The sequence below is a fragment of the Hipposideros armiger genome, unplaced genomic scaffold (assembly GCF_001890085.2).
Source record: "Hipposideros armiger isolate ML-2016 unplaced genomic scaffold, ASM189008v1 scaffold_286, whole genome shotgun sequence".
Taxonomy (NCBI): Eukaryota; Metazoa; Chordata; class Mammalia; order Chiroptera; family Hipposideridae; genus Hipposideros; species Hipposideros armiger.
The window spans coordinates 1130557-1155733 of NW_017731636.1; the positions used below are offsets into that span (position 1 = coordinate 1130557).

The following is a 25177-nucleotide window of genomic DNA, read 5'->3' on the forward strand; positions in this document are numbered from 1 at the left end:
CTGTTTTATTATTGTCTTAAACAGAGGAATCAGTTCATTAATATTTTAGCTGATGCTGAAGGTTATCCATGAGATACGGCTACCCTGGAAGGAAGAAATTAAGTCCAATGTGACCTTGATAAATTGAGGAATAAGACCTACAAAACTATGATGAAATAGGAGGATGCAAATGCAACATGATCTATTTAGGGAACAAAAGTCAGCACCATAGTGAGATTAAAAGAAAACACCTGGAGAATCCAAGTTCCGAGACCTGGAGCTTCGTTAGAGTGATCTCTAGCAGCCTTTGAGCCGTCTGTATCACATCATGTGGGAAGAATGCAGCTTAAGTGCTGTGATAAATTCAAATGATGTTACCTGAGTCAAGAAACCTTACTTTATATTTTGCATTAGTTAGCCTCTAGTTAGTGAATCTTGTTTAGTTTCAACAATTCCTTCAGCAAATATTTATTATGTCCCTACTCTGTTGATTTTATAACCACTCTTAAAACTGGTGAATCCAGAAGTTTTCACAAAAGAAGAAATATATTGGCAACAGAAGAGTTGCAGATAAGGAATAATTACTATTGGTTGTTTAGCTTGAGGAAAAGAACACTAAATTTGGGCAACTAAGAGAATATGTAGGGTTGTTGTTTTTTTCCTGAGGGAGATGCTTCCCAGGTGTTCCTCACTTAGATAAAACAGAAATAGGCTTAAGTTGTAAATGAACCATCACAGTTGGATTTATGGAAATTGGGGAGGGAAAAAAAAAGCCATCCACACAGCAATGCCTCTCTAAAAAGGACAAGATGTGTTCTTGAAGAGGATTGCCAGCCCACCTGCCAGAGGGCTGAGGCCATGAGATAGTTTCCTAAGTCCCTTCTAGTGTTTGGACCCTAGGCTCCTCAGAGGCCCATTATAATAACAGCTGGCCACAGATACGCCTACTGGGAGCTGGATTATGCGGAAAGCTCAGAGGAGTGCAAGACCTGTAGTGTGACTTTCAGAGATTGCCTTGGGGAAAAAAAGACTACCTTCAGTGGGCCAGGTATTTTGCATTTATTATGTCATTTTATCTTAGCCTAATTTCCCAGAGGGGTGGATGTGTGGAGCCTAGAGGTGGGTCATCCAGAATTCTATAATAGTCCCCGCCTGCAGAACTCTGAAGCTTGGCCTTGGCTTACTTGTCAACCAGCCTCGTGATTCAAGCCCATCTTTAAAGACATTGGATGTAGCCAGAGGTGCAGATGAACTGAGAAAAGTAATGTAATTGCTGTCAGTTTGCTCCTCTTCATCTGAAGCCAAGCAAGTCTGTCTGAGTTCTGGCCCAACCAGGTGTCTTGAAAGACTGGCTTTGACCACACAGGAGACTGAGTTTTACAACTTTACAGCATGAAAAGTTTAGCTTCACAGCTTAGCGCAAGTATTCTTCACTCTCTGAGCTTTTGTTTCATCATCTGTAAGAGGCGGGTGATGGGTCCTTGGATCTCGCAGGGCCTCTATCTATTAGTCTAAGATACCCTGGGTCTGGGATGGGGGACCAGATTTTCCCCAGGGCTCTAGGGAAGATGTAGTTTCCAACGACGGCCACCAGGGGGCTGCAGCATCACAACGCTGTTACCAGGTGTGTCAGGGGAGGAAGTTCGTCAGCCTGAGTGAGGGGCAAGGCTTTGGCTGTCCTTTGGTATCTCTTGGACAGTGAGGGGACTGAACTAACTTCTTCTGAGTCCCATTGCAGCTTGGCCACTCCTTGACCTTCCACACTTTGAGGCCAAGCTGGGGTCTTCCCTTGGAGAGCCTGAGCTATTGGGGGACCCTTCACATCTCTTCAGTGCTCAGGTTGTTGCTACCTTCCTGGGACTAGGCTTTTGATAGGCTTTCTCACTGTCTTCAATGTGTCTCTTGGGCATCTCTGCTTGTTCACACCTGTATCTAAGTGTGGGGTATGTGGAGAGTGCTCTGCAGGTATATTCTTCGTCCCAGGTAGGCTTTTGGGGTTTGTGGGACCCTACTGTCCCACCTCCAGATGCCTGCAGTAGATGTAACAGGAAGGCAGAACCTGGGGCACTCAACAGGATGGGCTGTCCTCAGGTGGAGTTGCAGCTTTCCGTGGCAGTCATGGATGAGTCCCTGGATTTATAGCCCATCACTGGATGAGGAGACTGGAGGGCTGGGAAGTGGCCTACCGTACTTGGAGAGGAGACCCAGTCCTTCCTCCGTCCTCCTCGCCTCTGTTGATGCCATCTTCTCCTCTCCCTTTCTTTTCTCTCCCTATCTCCAGCTCTCTTCTTTTCCTGACCCATCTCATTTTTTTTTTCTTCCTCCATTGCCAATTTACTCCTTTCCTCCCCGCAAAATGACTGCTAAGGCTCCCTCTCCCCTCTCAGTGTTGCAAGTCCCTGGAATCCTGGTCTCCCTGCCTTGGCTTGGACACGTGAGTGGGAAAAGCGGTCTTCCCTATCCACCAGTGTTGTTCTCTGTCTCATGGCAACTGTGTTCCTTCACTCCTGGAGCATTCCGACCTCTTAGTCCAGGATGGCCTGCCCTGTCCCCACATTCTTTCTCTTCTCTTTTGGTGGTTCCAGCACATTCACTAGCCAGTAGGTAAAGTGATATATATTCTCTCTCTCTCTCTCTCTCTCTCTCTCTCTCTCTCTCTCTTTTCATTCCTCCCTCCCTCCCTCTCACCTATTTTAAAAAACATTTCAAATATACAGAAAACTTGCAAGAGTAATTCTTACATACCCTTGACTCATTGTTAACATTTTGCTACATTTCTTTATTCTGTGTATATGTATGTAGACATATAGACATCGATTTTTTTCTAAACCATTTGACAGTAAGTTGCAGACATGATGCTCCTGTACCCATAAATACTTCAGTGTGTATTTCTTAAGAGCAAAGAAATTCTCTTACTATAGCACAGTACAATGATCAAAAATCAGGAAATTGACATTGATATAATACTATTAATACTATTATATAATTACAAACTTTATTCAAACTTAGCCAGTTTTCCCAGTAGTGTCCTTTATAGCAAATGAAAAAAATTCTAGTCCACTGTCCAGGCTAGAATCACATACAGCATTTAGTTGTCATGTCTCTTTTATTCCGGAAAATTATCCAGCCTTTCTTTGTCTTTCATTACTTTGACATTTTTTGAAGGGGATAGGCCAGTTATTTTATAGACTATCTGTCAGTTTTGGTTTGTCTAATGTTTCCCCATGACTAGACTTAGGTTCTTCATTTTTGGCAGAAATGTCATAGAAGTGCTATTGTATCTTTCTCAGTCAATCATATCATGATTCTACTGTTGGGTAAAGCTTGGTTTCTTTACTCATTAGTCTAATTTCATATTTGGATCCTGTCCCATTACCCACTCTCCTGAGAACACCATTTTCATCCCAGCCAGGTCTGTCCCACAGCTGCTTCTGGAAGACTTCACTTTATACCTCTAGTTTATAGTCTTTGCCCCTAATGGGTCTCCCTATAATTCTTGTTTCTGGTATGAGACATTTCTGATATTCAGATCATATCTAGACTTGTCAATATATGGTCAGTCCTTTCCTGCCCTGTCCTCTTTCCTGGATTCTGTTTGACTTACCACTCAAGTGCTTATCCTCTTCCTCATCTTTGGAGCAGATTTCCAGAATAGTGCTATTTTTCCTATTATTATTTTACAGTATAAAAATTCTTTTGATGATAATAATGAGAGGAGGAAAAGGAGGAGGAGGAGGAGGAGGAGGAGGAGGAAGAGGAGGAATAACTAAAATTAATCGAGTGTTTGCTCAGTACTGTGGGCTGTGCCCAGGTTTTATCTCATTGAATCCTGACCACAGCCCTATGTGCTAGGTACTATTATTATTTTACATATGAGGAAAACGAGACACATAAGTAACATACAAGGTGAAGTAATGTGTCCAAGGCCACGTAGTTAATAAGCGGTGGAACTGAGATCAACAGTGAAAGGAAAAGGAATCATGTTGGATGCTGAGAGGTGGTAAAGAAGTAGGAAAAATCTTGTTGATTCCAAGTGCCAGCAAGCATCGTTTAGTGATTTGTCAAGTCACTGGAGATGAGAGGCTGGAAAGGATGAAGGGAGATGGTGGGGGATGTCAATTTGGGAGCTTTTAGCATAGAGACAATAGATAAAGTCTGGAATCAGTGAACTCTGTGAGAAAGACTGTAGAAATGATGAGTCAAGGCTGACTATTTGGGAATGATCACATTTGGGAGACAGGAGAGGAGCTTGTGCAGAAGTCTGCACTATGCTTGGAGGCACTGTTCTCTCCCTAAAGGGACAGGTCCTGGGTGTAGCAGAAGACGGGAATCAAGAGCTCTACAAACACGCATTGCTGTCATGTCTACTCTGGACCAGGCACTGTGTTGGGTGCTAGGAATATAGAAATGAAGAAAACCACCTTGCTTGTCAATAAGAATCTGTAATCTAGTGAGTCCTATTTTATTCTTATTTAGGATAGTAGAGGAGTTGTTCTTAATGCCAGTCTGTGTAAGACACATTTATCAAAACTATCTCCAAAACTTAGAACATCGGTGCTAGAAGGAACCTGAAAAATCACATATACCAGCATCCTTATTCGTCATGTGAAACACTGAAGCCCAGAGAATTGCTTAGTTGGTGGCTAAATCTTCTGGCTCCCAGATCATGTCACCAACAGCATGACTATTATCAGCCATCTTAGAGGAGGATGTAAACAGTGTAGGGAATTCTGGGAGCCAGGCTCTTTCTGGAGGTAGAGAGACCCAACTTTTGGAAAGTCATCATTAAATTGAGTAGAGGGATTGTTTTGGTCAGCTTGTCCTTTTGGGACAACCCCCGCAACCCCAGTGGAATTTCTGCTGATGAGTGCATTGCCATCCTACCACATTTGAGGGTTTCTTTAATCTATTGGCTCATTCAAGTGCTTACTGAGGGTTTCCAACTCACTTTTCCTCTAAACTTTACCACTTCTGTTGTGGCATTGCTATTTCCCCAATCAGCTAGAGTGCTAACTTCTTCCTGTTAGCCAACCAAGTCACATTTTGTCAATTCTACCTCAGGGCCATCTCCTGAATCCATTCTTCTCGCATCATTTCCAGTATCATCACCTTCATTTATTTCTCCTGAACCATTGCTACAAGCCCCCTAACTCTTTTCTCTGCTTTCATTCATCCCCTCCTTCATCTAATTCTTGCACATTGCTGTCAGATTAATCTTCTAGTAATGAAATCCCATGATTGTATTATTTGTTTTATTTCCCAAGCACTCATCTGACATTCTGTAGTATTCCTGCTAAGTGGTCATCCAGCCCATTTCAATTATGTTTTTATGCATTGCATTTCGATTTTAGGAAAGTTTTCAGTCACTGTTTCTTCAAATGGGTTTTCAATCCCTTGCTTTCTCTCTTCTTCTAGAACCCCTATGATGTGAATGTTGTTATGCCTGATGTTGCCCCAGCGGGTCTCTTGAACTATTCTCATTTTCTTTGATTCTTTTTTTCTTTTTGTTGTTCCAGTTGGATGTTTTCTGCTACTTTGTCTTCCAAATCACTGATTCAATTTCTGTTTCATCTAATCTGCTTGTGATTCCTTCTAGTGCATGCTTCATGTCAGTTATTGTATTCTTCATTTCTGACTGACTCTTTTTTTATGGTTTCTCTGACCTTTTTAATGCTTACTATCTCTTTGTTGAAGTTCTCACTAAGTTCATTGAGCATCCTTGTTATAACCATTGTTTTGAACTCTGTATCTGGTAGGTTGCTTGCCTCCATTTTATTTAGTTCTTTTTCTGGAATTTTCTCCTGTTCTTTCATTTGGGATGTATTTCTTTGTTTCCTCATTTTGGCTGCTTTTCTGTGTTTGTTCCTATGTAATAGATAGATCTGCTACATCTCTCAGTCTTGGCCGGGTGGCCTTATGTAGTAGGTGCCTTGTGGAGACCAGTGGTGCAGTCTCCCTGATCACCTGTACTGGGTGCTCCAGGAATGTCCCTTGTGTGGGTTATATGTGCCCTCCTGTTATAGTTGAGCCTTGATTGCTACTGGCACACCAGTGGGTGGGATTGATCCTCAGGCTGACTGCCTGTGGGGTTTGGTCACATCCACAGCTTATGAGCTGTTGTGCAGAAGGCTTACCCCATGGAGTGGGATTTGCCCCAATGGGTTCTGGTGCCTGTTGAGACCTTCCTTTGGGTATGCTGCTGTGGGGCTAATTGGGTGGTGTTTTGCTGTGGTTTGAAGCCAACATCCAGATATGTTGGTTCTGGGGCCTCTTGGGAGGGGCTCCGGCACAGACTCAGGTCAGCCACTGACTGTGACTGACCAGGGACTACCTGGTAGGACCTACAAAATGATCCATGGTTGGTCACTGTCTGTGCTGGACCTAGAGGCTTATGGGAGAGGCCATGCTGTGAACCAGTACCAGGCCTGGGGTAGCTCCACAAAAAGCCTAGGATACCCCGAGGCCTGCTGCTGTCTGCCAGCTCAAGCTATCAGCCTCTGATAGAGCCTCATGCAATACGCGAGTTGGGTGAGTTGGGGGTCTCAGAGTCACCAGGATGGGACGAGTGGTATTCACTAGGTTAGATTCTGGTTTGGTGCCAGTGCTGAGCCTAGAGCTACTCAGCACATCTCAGAGCACACTGAGGCCAGCCACTGCCCACCTGGGGTCTGCAGACCCCTGAGAGTTGTCCAGTAAAGAATGTAATATGGGCAGGGCTGGCTGCTTGCTCAGAAATTGCCTCTGGCATTGTGAGAGTTGGATAGGGTGGGGTCCCAGGGAGTTACCAGAGTGGAGTGAGTGGAGCTCAGTAGGCCAATTCAGATTCAGATTTGGCTGTGTAGGGGAGGGTTCAACACAGGAGAAATGTGCCTCCCTGCTAGTGGCTGCATGGGAGGAGGATTCTACACAGGGAAAATGGCGACTGTCCCTCCAATTCTCCCCTTGAAAACACACAACTCAGTCTCTTTCTGTATGTCTCTGACACCTCCCAAGTCATTGTCTTTCTGCTGGAGCTCAAGAGCAAGTGCCTGTGAGTGTCTGTGCGTGGGTGCTTTAAGAGGATGTCTGGGTTTCCTGCAGCCTCCTTCCCACCCGGATGGTCGGAATCCCTACTGGTTTTCACAGCAAGATTATGTAGGGGGGGGGCTTCTCTTCCTGGGACTGGTACTCTGGACTGGGGATCCCAGTGTGGAGCAGGTGGGGGGAACTTCATAGCCAAGATACCCTTCCCAATTCTCAACAGCCACAAGTGGGTATGACACCAGCCCAGTTTGTGTCTCCGCCCCTCCTGTCAGTCTCGACATGGCTTCTTCTTTATAGCCTTAGTTATAAAACTTCCATTCAGCTAGACTTCAAATGTTCTCCAGCTTGACTGTTCTATAATTTAGTTGTAATTTAAAAAATATTTCTATTAAAATATAGCTAACACAATATGAGGTATGCTCAAACAATACAATGAATGTTTAAAATTTTTTTTTTTGCAGTAAAAGACACATGGCCATTAATCACCCCCAAAATACTCCCCCTCACTTTGAACACACTTATCACATCATTCTTGCCACTTTCTGAAGCAGTTCTGGAAGTCCTTTTTCATGAGTGTCTTTAGTTACACTGTCATTGTTGCCTCGATGTCCTGAATCGATTCAAAACATTTACCTTTCATGGTCAGTTTGACTTTGGGGAAGAGCCAGAAGTTGCATGGTGCCAGATCTGGTGAATAAGATGGATGAGGACACACTGTAATGTTTTTATTTGACAGAATTTGCTGTACCAAAAGCAATGTGTGACATGTTATGATCACAAAATGTGGTGAATACTGCTGCCAAGTGCCATCCAACAGAAAGACAGGGGATCTTCAATACGGGAAGCAGCACATTGAACCTTAGTAACTATGTGACAAATTTCAGCTTGTTCTGTGCAGTAAGTCGGGTGTGAGCTATGGTTGAGAGAAGGTGTGTTTTAAAGTGTGCTGTAAATCGTGGCTCATGAACAATGCATTAACATGAAATGGGCAAACGGTTTCATCCTTCATCATGACAATGCTCCATGTCACACATTGCTTCTGGTACGGCAATTTCTGTCAAAAACATTATCATCCTCCTCTGCCTTATTCACTGGATCTGGCATGGTGCGACTTCTGACTCTTCCCAAAAGTCAAAATGACCATGAATATTTTGAATCAATTCAGGACATCAAGGCAGCCGTTACAGTGCAACTAAAGACACTCACGAAAGAAGACTTCCAGAACTGCTTCAGACAGTGTCAAGAATGATGGGATAAGTGTGTATGAAGCAAGGGGGTATATTTTGTGGGTGGTTAATGCCAGTGTGTCTTCTACTGTAATACATTTTTAAAAATTTAAAAATTCACTATATTTGTTGATCATACCTCATATTACATTAGTTTAAAGTGTACACAATAGTTATTCAACATTTGTACCCTAAAGAAGTGATTACCACGATAACTTTAACAACCATCTGACACTGTACCATGCTATCACAATATTATTGACTATATTTCCTATACTTACATCCCCATGATTTATTTGTTTTATACCTGGAAATTTGAACCTCTTATTCCCCTTCACCTTTTCCCCCCTTTCTTAAATTTTTCAATTACTGTTGACATTTAATGTTATATTAATTTCAGTTGTACAGCATAGTGGTTACACATTTATATAATTTAAGAAGTGATTCCCCTGACTAGTCAGGTATCCACCTAACACTGTACCTAGTTATTACCATATTGTTGACTATATTCCCTATGCTTTATATTATATCCCCATTACTATTTTATAACTACCAATTTGTATTTCTTAATGTATTCACCTTTTTCACCTAGCCCCGAACCCTCCCATCTATCACCCCGATAAATCTAGTACCAATCTGGCACCATACATACTTATTACAATATTATTGACTATATTCCTTATGCTATACCCTATATCCCCATGACTACTTTGTAACAATCAATTTATACTTCTTAATCCCTTCCCATTTTTCACCCATCTCCCCAGTCCCCCTCCCATCTGCAGCCATCAAACTGTTCTCTGTATCTATGAGTTTCTTTCTGTTTTGTTTATTTTGTTGCGTACATTCCACATATAAGTGAAATCACATTGCATCTGCCTTTTGCTGTCATACTGCACTCAGCACCACAACTTCCAGGTCCATCCATGCCACCACAGATGGCAAGAACCCATTCCCTTCCCTGGTTGAGCAATATTTCGTGTATATATGTTACCACGTACTCTTTATCCATTCATCCATTGGTGGACACCCAGGCTGCCTCAACATCTTGGCCACTGTAAACAATGCTACAATGAACATATGGATGCAACATGTCCCCTTGAAGTAGTGTTTTGGGTTTCTTCGGATAAATAACCCAGAAGTGGGGTTACTGGGTCCTTCTTTGTCTCTTGTTATAGCCATTGCTTTAAAGTCTATTTTGTCTGGTATAAGTATTGCTACTCCAGCTTTTTTTTTTTTCCATTTCCATTTTCATGAAATATCTTTTTCCCATCCCTTTATTTTTAGTCTGTGTGTGTCTTGATCTGAAGTGAGTCTCTTGTAGGCAGCATATGTAATGGTCTTGCTTTCTTATCCATTCAGCCATGCTATCTTTTGATTGGAGCACCTAATTCATTTACATTTAAAGTAATTGTTGATAGATGTGTAGTTATTGTCATTTTATTGTTCATATTTTTTATCTTTTTTTTTTTTCTTTGTCTTATAGAAGTCCCTTAAGGTTCCTTGTAATTCTGGTTTGGTGTTGGTGAACTCCTTTAGATTTTTCTTGTCTGGGAAGCTCTTTATCTGTCTTTTTATTCTAAATGATAGCTTTGCTGGGTAGAGTAATCTTGGTTATAGATCCTTGGTTTTCAACACTTTGAATATTTCCTGCGAGTTTCTCTGGCCTGCAAAGTTTCAGTAGAGAAATCAGCTGACAAACTTATGGGAAATCCCTTATAGGTAACTAACTGCTTTTCTCTTGCTGCATTTAAGATTCTTTCTTTGTCTTTAACTTTTGGAATTTCAATTATGATGTGTCTTAGTGTGGGCCTGTTTGGGTTCATCTTGTTGGGGACTCTCTGTACTTCCTGGGTTTATATATTTATTTCCAGGTTAGAGAGGTTTTCCATCATTATTTCTTCAAATAGATTTTCAATTCCTTGCTCTCTCTTTTCTCCTTCTGATACACCTATGATGCAAACGTTGTTACACTTAATGTTTTCCCAGAGGCCCTTTAAACAGTCTTCATTTATTTGGATTCTTTTTTTTTTGCTGTTCTGTTTGGGTGTTTTCTACTACTTTATCTTCTAAATCACGGATTCGATCTTCTCCTTCATCTAATCTTACTGTTGATTCCCTCTATTCTTCATTTCGGTTATTGTATTCTTTTATTTATGACTGGTTGTTTTTTATATTTTCTATCTCCATTTTTATGTTTCCTGTCTCTTTGTTGAAGTTCTCCCTGAGTTCACTGAGCATTCTTATAACCAGTGTTTTTAACTCTGTGTCTTGTAGATTGCTTATCTCCATTTTGTTTAGTTCTTTTTCTGGAGCTCTGTTCTGTTCTTTTATTTGGGACATGTTTCTTTGTCTCCCCATTTTGGCTGCCTCCCTGTGTATGTTTTTATGTATTATGTAGGGCTGCTGTGTCTCCCGTCTTAGTAGAGTGGCCTTATGTAATAGGTGTGCTATGGAGCTCAGTGGTGCAGTCTCCTTGGTCACCTGAGCCGGGTATTCCAGGTGTGTCCCTGTGTGGATTGCATGTGCCCTCCTGTTGTAGCTGAGCCTTGGTTGCTGTTTGTATATCAATGGGAGGGATCAATCCTCAGGCTGATTGATTGTGAGAATGGGCCATGACTGCTGTGGAAGAGCTGTTGTGCAGGGGCTGACCCTACAGAGCAGGATTTGTTTTAGCAGGGCTCTGGTGCCTGCACAGTATGCCCTTTGTGTCTGTCTTCCCTGGAGGCTGCTGGGTGGGGTGGTGCTCCAGCTGGGTCTAAAGCTGGCCACCAGGCTTGCCAGCCTTGGGGCTTCCTGTGACAGGCCCCACTGCAGGCCAAGTTCAGCCATAGCCTATGAGCTGCCCAGGGCCACCTGGCCTGAGCCAAAAATCAAATCTGTAGGTGGCTGCCACTCACACGGGGCTTGGAAGTGCCTCAAGAGGCCAAGCTGCAAACAGAGCCCGGCTGTTGCTGGTGCTGGGCTTAGGGCTGCTCAGCCACAGTTACAGAACACACCGAAGCCAGATGCTGCTTGTTTGGGTTTTGTGAACCTTTTAGAAATTTTAGAAAAGTCCACAGCATGAGCCAAGGCAGGCTGTTTATATGGAAAAGCCGCTGCAAGCAGTGTGGAAGGGACAAAGAGTTGGGTGGGATAGGGTCTCGGGAATCAGGGTGAAGCAGCAGTGTTAGACAGGTTGATGGAGACTCAGATATGGTGGCCGCCTGTGTTTGCACGCTGAGAGTGGGGAGAGCTCTCGTTGTGATTATACTGTTGTCACTGGAGGAGGCCAGCACAGTGTTTCTCTACTTCACCATCGTGGATCCCCTGCATTTCAATTTTAAACACATCTGCCTATTATAAAGTTCTTGTTTATATGGAAGTAAAATATTTTTATTCTTCTATATACTTGTTTTATGGGTATACTTTCCTCTTGAATATCTCTGAAGATGTTAATACAAATTTTTTTCTAAGTTCTCTTTTGTTTACTAGATTAACTCTTCTCTCAGAGGTCAGTTGCTTTGCTTTTTCACCCTCATGCTTTTTAATGTACCCAGATTTCCTCAAATGTCCTGTAAACCTTGATTGTTCTTTCATATCTATAAAAATGATACTAGATTGCTTAGTGTTAGAGTCTGGTGTGGGTTTCCTCAGCAGTTCTTTGGTCACTATTCCAGTGGAAGGCCTCTCCCCTGAGTGTCATGACTGGCTGTTTTGCATTGGGAATAGGTAAGCTTCCCTACAGGGTGTGTGCAGAGGGGTAGAGGAATGGAAGGTCTTAAGTTACTAAGTCTGCACTACTCAAACAGAGCCATATAAATAGCAAAAGTTGGGTGGGTAGAATATTTGAATTATTTACTTAAATATTATAGTGAGCTTTCAGTGATCACTAAGATCATTCAGCTTCTAAAAATCATACTTTTTCTTATAGGGAATCCATTTTTCTTTTTGTAATAATTCTCAGAGCTCTCTAAATTCTTGTTCTAATTTGGATAATTGCTTTCTAGGCCTGCTATACAGCTTCCATCCTGAAATTTATTTCTATGACAGTCCTCTCATTTCTTGATTTCCCATGTCTTTTTTGTGGGTGATTTCTTGGACAACTTCTTTAAACAATTCTCTCAGAACCTGTGGAAAGTAACACCTTTAAGTTGTTGCATATATAAAAATGTCTTTATTTTGTTATCACACTTGAATGATGGTTTAGTTGGGTATGAAATTCCAGGTTCAAAATAAACTTCCCTGAGAATTTGGAATGCATTTTTCAATTCCCTTCCTGCAGTTTAGTGTTATTATTAATAATTAGAAGTTTGATGATAATTTGACAATATTTCTTGTTCCTTTATAGATAATCTTTTCTTTCTCTGAGAACTTTTAGGATCTTCTCTTGCCCCTTAGAACTCTGAAATGTCATAAGAATTAGGCTAGATATGAGTTTTCTATCATTCACCTTGTTTATATACCATTTCAATATGAAGATTCATGCTGCCAGGCCCAGGAAATTTTCTTCTTTCTTTGGCTATTTATTCTCTCTATTTTATTGGTTCTGTCTTTTTGGGAAAAAAGATGATTTTTTTAAAATATTGTGTTTTGCTTTTGCTCTGGAGACTTTCCCTTGACATTTTTTTCTAGCTCTTCTATTGAATTTGTACATTTCAACAATTGAATGTAAATTTCCAATAACTTTTTCTTTGTTACACGTTACCTGATTTTCTTATTATCTTGTTCTTATTTTAGGGATATAATATCTTTGGGTCTTTTTGAGGATACCAGTTGGAATTTTTAAATTATATTCTGTTCCTTGAATTTTCCATGTTCCATATCTTTGCTAACTCCACAGTTGTTCTCTGGTTTTTAACTCTGTTGGTAAGAGAGCCTCCCTCCTCCACTGCTATCTTTTCATATGTCTATTTTGGCTGTGATCTCATCTGCTTTCCATGTTCCCAGAAACTTATCTAAACTTTTAAAACTTTCATTTTGACCATGAAAAAAAAAATTCTGTCATTTGACAGAAATTTTGGAGGAGGAGGAGGAGGAGGAGGAGAATGAGTAGGTTCAGTTCACCACCTTAAACTATTCCCACCTCTCTCATTTCTAAGAAGTATTTTAAAGCTGTCTTTGATATTTATGATTTTGAAACAAAATGGCAGCCAATAAAAGTTGCTACCTAGATATAGCTTCTGATATTTCACATGAATTTCTGACAAAACTGGTCTATAATTTTTGTATGTCATTATCCTGAAAAGGCCTAGGATTCATTGAAAAGCCAGAAAATGTCCTGGTCTCCAGAAGGTCTCCTAATTTCTCTGCTTCAAAATGTAATTCCCAGAATAACAGGGAGAAAAATCTCCTCTCTCCCATTGCCAACAGTGACCCTGTAAGTTTTTGAGGGCTCTGAAAACCTGAGTCCCTGACCTCTCTCTCTAGCTCTCCTATTTCATTTCCCAGTCAGGGCCTGAGTTATAGAATAAGAGCACAGTTTAGGAACAGTGGTCATAATCTATGGGTCTCATCTGTTCCTGTGATTAAAGGGTCCTCAGACCTCATAAGGGGAACCCTTTCTAATGGGTTGTTATGGGGTCTTCTTGGTGAAATCTCCAGATGAGAAAACACAAATACATTATAAAAACAGTAGAGAAGCTAACCCATCAAACTGTTAACAAGGACTATCTGAGGGGTGCAGTCATACAAACTTTCTTTATACTTTATACATTCATGTATTCATGGAATATTCATGGAATTTTCATGGCAGATTCGTGTCATTTTTATTCTCATGAAGGAAACGAGGACCAGCCTGGCCTTTGTTTCCCGCCAGTCCGCCTCTGCCCCTTACCCAGCCTTGTTTCCCACTCCTTTCCAACACAGCCAACAGTGCGACCTCCCCACCATCTCCCTGAGGGTGGGAGACATGGCTCTTTTATGTCATCTGCATAATATAATGTGCAGCAAATACTGAACAAATCAATGAATGATGAAACTAGTGAATGAATTTTCCATCTCTGTCCTTAGATTATGGTTTTCCAGACTTAACTGAAAAGGCAGGTCCTGTAGAAGACACCAGCCAGGGTCAAGAGATGCCGAGCCTCCCCTCTTCCTTGCCCAGGATGAACCTGGTGGAGCCACCCTGGCCTGTGGCTCTTGGAGAGGAGGAAGAGGAAGAGGAGGAGAAGGAACAGGTAGAGAAAGAAGAAGAGGAAGAGGAGGAAGAGCTGCTGCCTGTAAACGGAACCCAGGAAGAAGCCCAGACTCAGGTCCACGACTTTTCTCCCACCAGCAGCAGCCAGACACCAGGGACCCCAAAACATAGGCACGAAGATTCTGGGGATCAGGCCTCCTCGGGTGTGGAGGTGGGGAGCAACATGGAGCCAAGCCTGTCACCGCCCTCAGTTACCCCAAGTACAGTGACCCTGGGAGGTCAGGACTTTGCCAGCCAGGAGGCAGGGGGCACAATGCTGCCAGCTGCAGGGCATGAGGTAGAATTTGAGGCCCCTCGGGAGGCAAGTGAGGAGGCTACTGTGGGAACAGCTGGGTTGGTTGGCAGGCAAGGGGAGGTGCTGTCCTTGGCCTCATTCCCTCAAGCAGAAGCCCCCAGTGGGGCTGAGACCCCAGGTGAAGACTCCCTTTACCCTGGAGCCTCAGCTGCTCTCCCCCGGGCCTCCCAAGACATGGAGCTGACACCTGCTGCCGCCTTGGGACAAGAAGACCTCAGCCAGCAGCCCCAGGAAGGGCAGGCTGCTGAAGCTCAATCCAGAATCCCCTGGGATTCTACTCAGGTAACGTGGAGGTGCATGCAGGCCATCAGCCATCCTGGGGCTACAGGGAAGTGGGAAGTCTGCCGGGCCAAGGATGAAGGCCCTTGCCACCACATAGAGCCTCAGCAGAACTGTTGGGGATGCAGACCTCATGGCCCAGCAGTGGGTATCCTCAGTGCACTTACATACGAAGGAGAAGTTTTGGAAAAGCCTGGTACTCTGGCCTAGTTTTCATTTGTTTAGGTGTAACTGCTGCTACTCTTGGCTTCCACACTGCTTATGACAGTGGAGAGAGTTGGTGCCTGACCTGTGCTCTCTCCAGCACTGTTTCCATGCCCAGCACCATATGTGCAGTCACCCTCTGCTCCTCCCCTCATTATTCCTGCCCAGTACACACACACACACACACACACACACACACACACACACACACACACGGGTGCATGCACATGCCCAAGTCAGTGCTCACGCCCCCCAACACCGGAAGGAAAGGAAAGGCATCCCAAGTTGTTAGCCTGTGAATCTGCCCCACAGGCATGTTTTTGTTTGGCCTATAGAACATTAAAAACAAGTTTTTCTCTAGCTGGGGCAAGCCTTCTGCAATCTGGCCCCTTTGGCACAGTTCCCCCTTCCTTTGTGCCATTCCTGGCCTCCTCTTGCTTGGCCCCTAAAGACGTCTGGGTTTGTGAATCTTGGGTTGGACCCTGGGCATGTTGCCTTGCAGAGGCTGTCAGCTCCTACCTAACTATCACAGACCTATACTTGGCCTTCACCTTCTGGCTTCTCAAAGAGTTGCCACTCATGCTCTCTCTGGATGCCGCTCCTTATGCCTTTATAACTGTCACCCTTCTTTTGTTTCATTATACAGGTGATCTGCAAAGACTGGAGCAATCTGGCTGGGAAAAACTACATCATTCTGAACATGACAGAGAATATAGACTGTGTGAGTGCTGGGCTAGGCTGAGGACTGCAGGTGGAGGTTGGAGGCTGGCGGGCAGAGTCAGGGGAGAGTGCGGGCACTGGGGAATGGGCAGTGGATGGGGTGGAAGGCTAAGCTTTAAGTCAGAAGGGGCCTCCCTAACCCAGGGGATGAACCAGTACCCACAAACATTGGAGAAGACAGTGCTTTCATGTTTTTAAATTTCTGATGGCTCTTTTGTTCTTGTTCCTCTCTGTTTTTAATTTAAAGGAATAGTTTTGCTCATGTGTGCAATGTCTTATGTCTCTGGATATTAACATTATTTAAAAAAAATGTTTTCTCCCTGAAGAGGTTGCCTTTTCCACATTTTTGTTTCAGTCTCAGTTTGTCCACATACATACTTTTCTCAAATGTTTGGTGGCGATTGCTCACCATTATTGAAAGACGCCATCAGAAAGCTGGTTGGAAGCTTTGAGAGTGGTGGTAGAATTTCTTTTTTTTTTTTTTTTAAAGATTTTTATTGGGGAATTGGATGGGAACAGCACTGGGGAATTGGGGGAAGGGGAACAAACAAGTTGCTGTTGTTTTTGTTCTTCAGTCTAGTTGTGGAGGATGTTGCTTCACTGGCCCAAGTTGGCACCATAATTGTGCTCTTCCTGGGTGAGGCAGATCAGTCACTGGCTTCTGGACGGCCGCTCAGTGCGGCTGCTGGCCGCTCACGCTGGCTGCTGGCTACACACGGTAGCCCATGGCAACCCACTGCCACAGGGACTGCAGCCTACGCCGTCGCCAGCAACTCACGGCAGCCCAGCTCCAGGTTGAGCTGTTGTTCAGCATCTTAGCTATAGAGGGCAGCGTCACTGGCCCTCATATGTGGGATCTGAACCGGGGCCCTCTGGCGTCCCAAGCCAGTTCTTAACCAATGTGCCACTCGGCCGGCCAGAATTTCTTAACTGTGGCTTCTCAGGAGGGTGATCCAGCCAGGTCATTTCATTTGAATATTTCTAACCTCAACATCTTTAGGTCCTTCCTCCTAGATGATTAGATTCTTTGAAAAGGGAACTTCTGTTCAACTGGGAGTATGAAGGGCTGGTTGCCAGTGTTCTGGGAGCCAGGATGGAAAGAGGGCTGGGCATTTCACTATTGGAAACGTGTGCATAAATACAGAGGGTGCCAAAAAAATGATACACATTTTAAGAAAGAAAAAACTATTAAAATTGTAATACTCAATATATACCGATAACAAAAGATGGATACAAGTCATGTTTGACTTCTGCAATTCCAAGAGTGCTCAAAGTGGTCACCATTAGCATCTAGACACTTCTGATTACGGCAAACTACTGCTTGAGCAACATTGACCAAAGTGTCCATTTGTATAAATTTTTTGGCACCCCCAGTATATACATTTACTCCCCTTGTTTGTAGTATGATCCCCTTCCCACAGTTGTGCCTGGTATCCACTAGGTCAGAGACCCTCTGTTTTAGTCTCTTTCAAGAGTGAACTTCCAGTCTGCTAAGAGGAAGGGACATTTGTTGACTGTGCAGTTTTGGGGAGAGGAACTAGGGATCCAGGTGCTGCCTGAATAGATTTTCAAACAATTTTCCTATTTTAGTACAGTTGCATCCCTTCTTGCCAAAGTAACCAGTGCTGCTTATTTCAGAACATTTGGGAGTTCGACAGTATAAGTGTGATTTGATTGCTTCTTAGCTTTCCCTGTTTAGTTTAGGATTCGGCTCTTTGGGGCTTGCTAAATCAGGAAATTCTACCCCATCCATCTGCTTCTAGTTCCAGATTTTGTTGCTTTTGTCTCTTCTTCTGTTTTGTTTTTGTTTCATCTTTGTGGTTTTAGATTTTAAAAAATTCTTTACTCTTGTTCAGTGGGTTTGAGGGAAAGTTAAAGTACGATGTGTGATCAAACAATACGGTGAATGTTTAAATAAATAAAATTTATCATAGTAAAAGACACATTGTCATTAATCCCCCTCAAAATATTCCTTCTCGCTTCAAACACACTTATCACATCGTTCTTGCCACTTTCTGAAGCAGTTCTGGAAATCCTCTTTCGTGAGTGTCTTTAGTTGTGCTGTTGTGGCTGCCTCGATGTCCTGAATCATTTTGACTTTGGGGAGGAGCCAAAGTCAAAGTCACAAAGTCACAAAGAAGTCACATAGTGCCAGATCTGGTGAATAAGGTAGATGAGGACACATCGTAATGTTTTTATTTGACAGAGATTGCCATATACTAGAAGCAGTGTGTGACACAGAGCACTGTCATGATGGAGGACGATTTACTGCACACTTTAAAATACACCTTCTCTCAACTGTAGCTCACACCCAACTGACTGCACCGAACAAGTTGAAACTTGTCACACACTGTTACTAACGTTCCATGCACTGCTTCCCATATTGAATATTCCTGCCTTTCCATTGAATTGCACTTGGCAGCAGCATTCACCATATATATATTATTTATATATATATATATATATATATGTATATATATATATACATATATATATATAATATATATGTATATATATATAATTTTTTTTACAGTTTAATGTATTTTAATAGCAAACCTACAGAAACAGCACAGAAGACAGACAACTTTAAAAACATTTACTTGCATGTAGGACAACTCAGAAAAGTAGTGAATGGATGGAATCTACTGTATGATAAAAATGCTACAAGCACCATTTAGTTGCCATCAATAAGAAATTTGTTTTAAAAATACCCAAATGCTGGTATTGTCCAGAAAAATTTAACAGGTTTATTTATAATTGTTACAAAGTTGAACTCCTGAAACTGGTTCACTGAAACTTTTGACTTGCATTAATGCCTTGTCCCTGCATTTATATTAAAAATTCACACACTAATGAAAATGGAAAAACTGCCAATACCTGATTTCTTTCCCCTATTTTTCTACTTGAAATCATATACTTAGGTACCTTTTGACCCCATGGAAAAAAAATAACTAGCATTCAGAACTACCAATAACAGGAAGAAGAGAAATTTATATTTTTTAAAGAATGAAATGTTTTCCATCATAGTGGATTCTTCTTTTTTTAATTTTTTTTTATTAAAGTTTTTAGGGGCAACAATTGCTGGCAAAGTTACATGGATTTAAGGTGTACAATTCTTTAATACATCATCTATATATCACATTGTGTGTTCACCACCCAGAGTCAGTTCTCCTTCCATCACCATACATTTGATCCCCTTTACCCTCATCTACCACCCCTATCCCCCACACTTGCCCTCTGGTAACCACTAAACTATTGTCTGTCTCTGAGTTTTGTTTCTTCATTTGTTTTTCTTGTTTTATTGTTTTCAGTTTTATATGCCACATATCAGTGAAATCATATGGTTCTCTTTTTCTGTCTGACTTATTTCACTTAGCATTATAATATCAAGATCCATCCATGTTGTCACAAATGGCACTGTTTCATCTTTTCTTATGGCAGAATAGTATTCCATTGTGTATATATACCATGACTTTTTTTTTTAAAGGTTTTATTGGGGAATTTGGGAAGGGAAACAGTGTTGGGGAATTGGGGAAGGGGAACAGCCAAGTTTTTGTCCTTCAATCTTAGTTGTGAAGGGTGCACTATCTCAGCTTCAAGTCCAGTTGCCATCCGGCTGCCCGTTGGCAGCTTGGGGCCACTCAGCTCAAGGTGCTGTGTTCAGTCTTAGTTGTGGGTGGGCATAGCCCACCATCCCAGGCAGGAGTCGAACTGGCAACCTTGTTGCTAAGAGCACTCGCTCTAACCACTGAGCAGTCTGGCTTCCCTTTGGCAGCTCAGGGCAGCTCAGCTCAGGGTGCTGTGTTCAGTCTTAGTTGTGGGGGTGGGGCATAGCCCACCATCACATTGCAGGAGTCGAACCTGCAACCTTGTTAGGAGCTCGTGCTCTCATGAGCTGAGCCATCCTGCCACCTGTTGGCAACTCAGTGGCAGCTCAGCTCGGGCACAGCTCACTGACCCATGTGGGAATCGATCTGGCAGTCCTGTTGCTCAAAACTCATGCTCTTAACCAACTGAGCCACTCGGCCAGCCCCTACCACAACTTCTTTATCCAGTCATTTATTAAAGGACACTTTGGTTGTTTCCATGTCTTGGCCACCATAAATAAAGCTGCAGTGAACATCAGAGCACATATATCTTTATGGATAAATGTTTTCAGATTTTTCGGGTATACTCATATACCCAGGAGAGGGATTACTGAGTCATATGGTAATTCTATTCTTAATTTTTTGAGGAACTTCCACACTGCTTTCCACAGCGGCTGCACCGATCTGCATTCCCACCAACAGTGTATGAGGGTTCCCTTTTCTCTACAGCCTCTCCAACACTGGTTATTATTTGTCTTGTTGATGATAGCCATTCTAACTGGTATGGGGTGATATATCATTGTGGTTTTTATTTGCATTTCTCCGATGATTAGTGATGTTGAGCATTTTTTCATATGTCTATTGGCCATTCGTATGTCCTTTTTGGAGAAATGTCTATTCAGGTCCTCTGCCCATTTTTTAATTGGATTGTTTAGCACGTTCTCCACATATGCAGCATGTTAGCTGGATGTCTTTTGGCATAGTTGTTACATGTTTAGCATGGATAGCACAGAGGTTGGTGTCTTCAAAAAGGCCAACCAGATAGGCCTCACTTGCCTCCTGCAAAGTACCAATAGCTGCACTCAGGAAGCACAGATCTGTTTTTAAGCCTTGAGCAATTTCTCACACCAGATTCTGGAAGGGAAATTTACAAATCAGAAGTTCAGTGGACTTCTGATAACGTCTAATTTCCCGGAGTGCTAGGTACCAGCCTGTAACGGTGCGGTTTCTTCACCCCTCCAGTAGAGGGCGCACTCTTACAAGCAGCTTATGTAGCCAGTTGCTTCCTGGGTGCTTTACCACCAGTGGATTTGTGGGCAGTCTGCTTTGTACAGTCATGGTATAGAGATCTCCTTACTTACGCCCCTTCTCCTTCAGCTGGAGCTCGGTGAGCTAGAGGCGGCGCTGGCATTAGAGAGTGATGGCTGTGTGGCAGTGGCAACTGCAAACACCTCATTTACCTTATGTTTTGATCACAACGGAAAGGTTTCATGTCACACATCACTTCTGGTATGGCAAATTCTGTCAAATAAAAACAGTATGGTGTGTCCTCATCCACCTTATTCACCAAATCTAGCACCATGCAACTTCTGGCTCTTTCCAAAGTCAAAATGATTGAGGACATCGAGGTGGCCGCAACAGCGCAACTAATGACACTCACGAAAGAGGTCTTCCACAACTGCTTTAGAAAGTGGCAAAAACGGTGGGATAAGTGTGTTTGACGAGAGGGGTAGGGTAGTATTTTGCGGGGGATTAATGGCAATGTGTCTTTCACTGTAATGCATTTTTTAAATTTAAACTTTCACTGTATGTTTTAATCACACCTCCTACATGTGTGTGTTTAACCCGAAAGTGACCAATGAGGTGTTTTCTTCCCAGCGTCATTATAAACAGGTGAATTTTAACATATTGATGTATTTTAATCCATTGCAGTTATTATCCCTATTGATGCTCAAATGCCCTGTCTTCGGTCGGTGAAAGCCGCTTTGTGTTGGCTTTTGAGTCCTTTCCACCAACCTATTAGTATTTGGTCGTTTCCTCGCTTTCTAGTGTAATAAGATGTTCCGGGCTCATCTTGTATGTTCCCTCCCCCAGACACAGAATCAACATTTCTCCAAGCTCTCATTTTTTTATTGAAAAATGGTACTTAGAGACCACAGTAAAGGTAAGGGGGACCCTTAAATATTTGGAATGCATACTTGAACAATAAAGTCTAAAGATACCATATCTTCACTTTTCAAATGACACGTAGGTATTAAAATGCTTTCATTCTGCTTTCCCTGTTTTTGTCTTATTTATTATTCTCAGCTAATACTTGTTATCTACCTAATTAGTCATTATTTTTATAGTGGATTTTTTTATTGTGTTAAAAAATGACTAACTTAAAATTTACCATCTTAATCATTTTTAAGTATACAGTTGTGTTAAGTATATTAACATTGCTGTGAAACAGATCTTTGGAACTTTTTCATCTTGCAAAACTGCAACTCTGTATTTATTAAACAACTCCCTCTTTCCTCGCCCCCAACCCACCCCCCAGCCCCTGGCAACCAACCAGAAACTTTCTGTTTCTGACTTTGACTCCTCTAGGGACTTCATGTAAGTGGCATCATACAGTATTTGTTTTTTTGTGACTGGCTTAGTTCACTTAGCATAATGTTCTCAAGGTCCATCCATGTTGCAGCATGTGTCAGAATTTTCTTCCTTTTTAATATTCCATTGCATGGGTACACCACGTTTTTGTTTATTCATCCATCAGTGGGTATTTTGGTTGTTTCTGCTTTTTGGCTATATGAGTAATGCTGCTATGAACATGGTGTACAAATATCTCTTCAAGACCCTGCTTTCAGTTCTTTTGGGTTTATACCCAGAAGTGGAATTGCTGGATCATGTGGTAATTCTATTTTAAATTTTCTGAGTTGCTGGCATACTATTTTCTACAGTGGCTGCACCATTTTACGTCCTTATAACAGTGGACAAGGGTACCAGTTTCTCCACATCCTCACCAATACTTGTTATTTTCTGGTTTTTTGATAGTGGCCATCCTAATGGGTGTGAGGTAAAATCTTATTATGGGTTTGATTTGCACTTCTCTGATGATTAATGATGTTGAGCATGTCATTATTATTAACAATCAATGCTTGTTTCACTTTATCAATATATTTATTCATTTCTTTGCTCACTTGTCTTCTCACATCCCCACTCCTTTTTTCTGGGTTTAACTTCCTTCTTCCTGAAATATATCTTTAGTAGCGCTTTCTTCAAAGATATCTCAGCCTTTTATTTATGTAAAAATGCCTTTAAGTTTCTCATGTTCTTTTTTTGAATCTTTTTATTTTTATATAAATTCAAACATAAAGAATAGTACAATAAAACCCATATACCCTTCAGCCAGATTCACCAATCATTAGCATTGTTTCAGACCATTTGAGAGTAAGGTGAAGCGTCATTCCCTTTTGCTCCTACCCCTAACCTAAGTACATTCGTGTATATTTCCTTAGAATAATAATTTATTTTTTAGATAACTATAGTACAATTATCAAAATCAGGACATTAACACTGATAGAAAATGGAATCTCTAGATCTTTTTTAGATTATACCAGTGGTCCAATAATGTCCTTTTTAGCTTCTTTTCCTCTGGTTCAGGATCTAATCCAGGATCACGCATTGCATTTGGTCATGTCTCTTTAGTCTACTTGATCTGGAAGAAAAGTTACTCAGGCTTTCTTTGTGTTTAATGACCTTAACATTATCAAAGAGTAATAGGAGTAATGTGCATAAAAAATGATGAGGCTATACAGAGAACATATCTTCAGAAAAAGAGAAAAAAGCGTTCACAGTCTCACAGGGAAGGTTTTGCAAGTTAGAGCTTCAGTTTGAGGAATTTGATCCTCAAGGTCTACACAAAGCCTTGCAGACTTCACTGGCTTCTCCAATTTTACCTAAAATATCATAGCTTAGTTATAATAGTTCCCCTTTTGGTGTAGTTATAAATTTGAAAAATAGTTAGGTTTATTTTTTCTGTTTATGTTCAATTTAGTTTTTTCCTCATCTTTTTTTATTTAATTGTATTTTGAGTATGTAAAACATTACTGTGATTCTAAACATCTAAATGATACACAAATGTATATTTAAAGAAACACCACTCTCCCCATCATCTCTTTATCTCCCTCGCCATCCATTCCTTCTCATTAGTAACAAATCTCATTAGTTTCTGGTTATCTTTCCTGGGTTTCTTTTTACAGAAATAAGCAGATGTATAATTACTTCTTTCTTTCTTGCAAAAAAGGTAGCATACTATTTATGTTTGTATTCATTTGCTTGGGCTGTCATAACAAAGTACCACAGACTGGGTGGCTTGAACAGTAGAAATTTATTTCCTCACAGTCCTAGAGGCTAAAGGTCCAAGATCAAGGTGTTGGCAGGTTTGGTTTCTCCTGAGCCCTCTCTTCTTAGCTTGTAGATGACTGCCTTCTCCCTCTGTCCTCACATGGTCCTCCCTCTGTTTGTGTCTATGTCCTAATCTCCTCCTCTTGTAAGAACACCAGTCATTGGATTAGAGCCCACCCTAATGACCTCATTTTAACTTAATCACCTCTTAAAGGCCCTATCTCCAAGTATAGCTACATCTGAGATACTGGGGGTTAGGGCTTCAACAATTGAGTCCATAAAAATACTGTTTCATTTTGCTTTTTTCCCTTAATAATATATTCTGGAAATCACTTTCTGTCAGTTTATGGAGATCATTCTTAATCATTTTTTTTACAACTGAATAATACTCTATTATGTATGTGTACCACGGTTTATTCATCACATTTCCTTCATATGGGCATTTAGGTGGCTTCCAATATAAGTACTTACAGTGCTGCAATGAATAATATTGTGTACATGTATTTTTGTGTTGTTGGGATGTATATTCAGAGTAAATTCTAAGAACTGGGATTGCATGTATAGTTTGTTAGATACTGCCAAATTCCCATTTTTCTCCATTCTTATTATACGTTTATTGGGCCTTATTTTTCCATCTACAATGCCTTTTAATAACGCTTTTACATTTTCTATGTCTTTAAAATCTCTCTGATGCTTTCTGGGTGATTTCCTAGCTCTAACTTCCAAATTAGTAACTCTCTTCAGTTGTGTCTAATTTTATATTTGACTCATCCAGTTGAGTCTTTAATATATAACTGTTTTATATTTGTAGAGTTTCTGTTTGGTTCCAAATCTCTCCCTTTTTTCATTTTGTTCTCTTCTTTCCTAATGGTTTCTTTTTCTTTACTTCTTTAATTATTCCAAACGTACTTATTTTATGATCGCTTTCATATTTAGTGATACCACATCTTGTCATGTCAGTTCTGTCTGTTGCATTTGTGCCTTATTCCCGTCAATGGCTCATCATTTATTGTGATCTCATTTTCAACCCCAGGTTGTAAAAGAATTCCTACAGAGTGGTTTCAGGGAACCATCAGGAGTTCCAGTAGTCCTAGATCAGCTTCAATCTTAATTTCTTGGCTTGGATTTATATACCACAAAGGACTACAAATTTGGGCTTCACACCCAGGTGAAGTGCAAGCCTGGGTTTTTGTTTTGTTTTGTTTTTTAATTGGGGAATTGGGGGAGGGAACAGCGTTGGGGAATTGGGGAAGGGGAACAGACAAGTTGCTGTCCTTTTGTTCTTCAGTCTAGTTGT

At 41.5% G+C, this 25177-nt stretch overlaps 1 protein-coding gene and 1 pseudogene across 1 annotated transcript in view; one reads left to right on the forward strand and one right to left on the reverse strand.

Annotated features, from left to right (window-relative positions):
- PODXL2 (podocalyxin like 2) overlaps window positions 1–25177 on the forward strand; it is a 50356-nt gene that overhangs the window by 6349 nt on the left and 18830 nt on the right. The window contains 2 exon segments of the mRNA XM_019658658.1: window positions 14220–14983; window positions 15831–15905. Coding sequence (XP_019514203.1) covers window positions 14220–14983; window positions 15831–15905 — 839 coding nt within the window.
- On the reverse strand, window positions 20376–21716 carry LOC109391244 (histone H3.3-like; annotated as a pseudogene).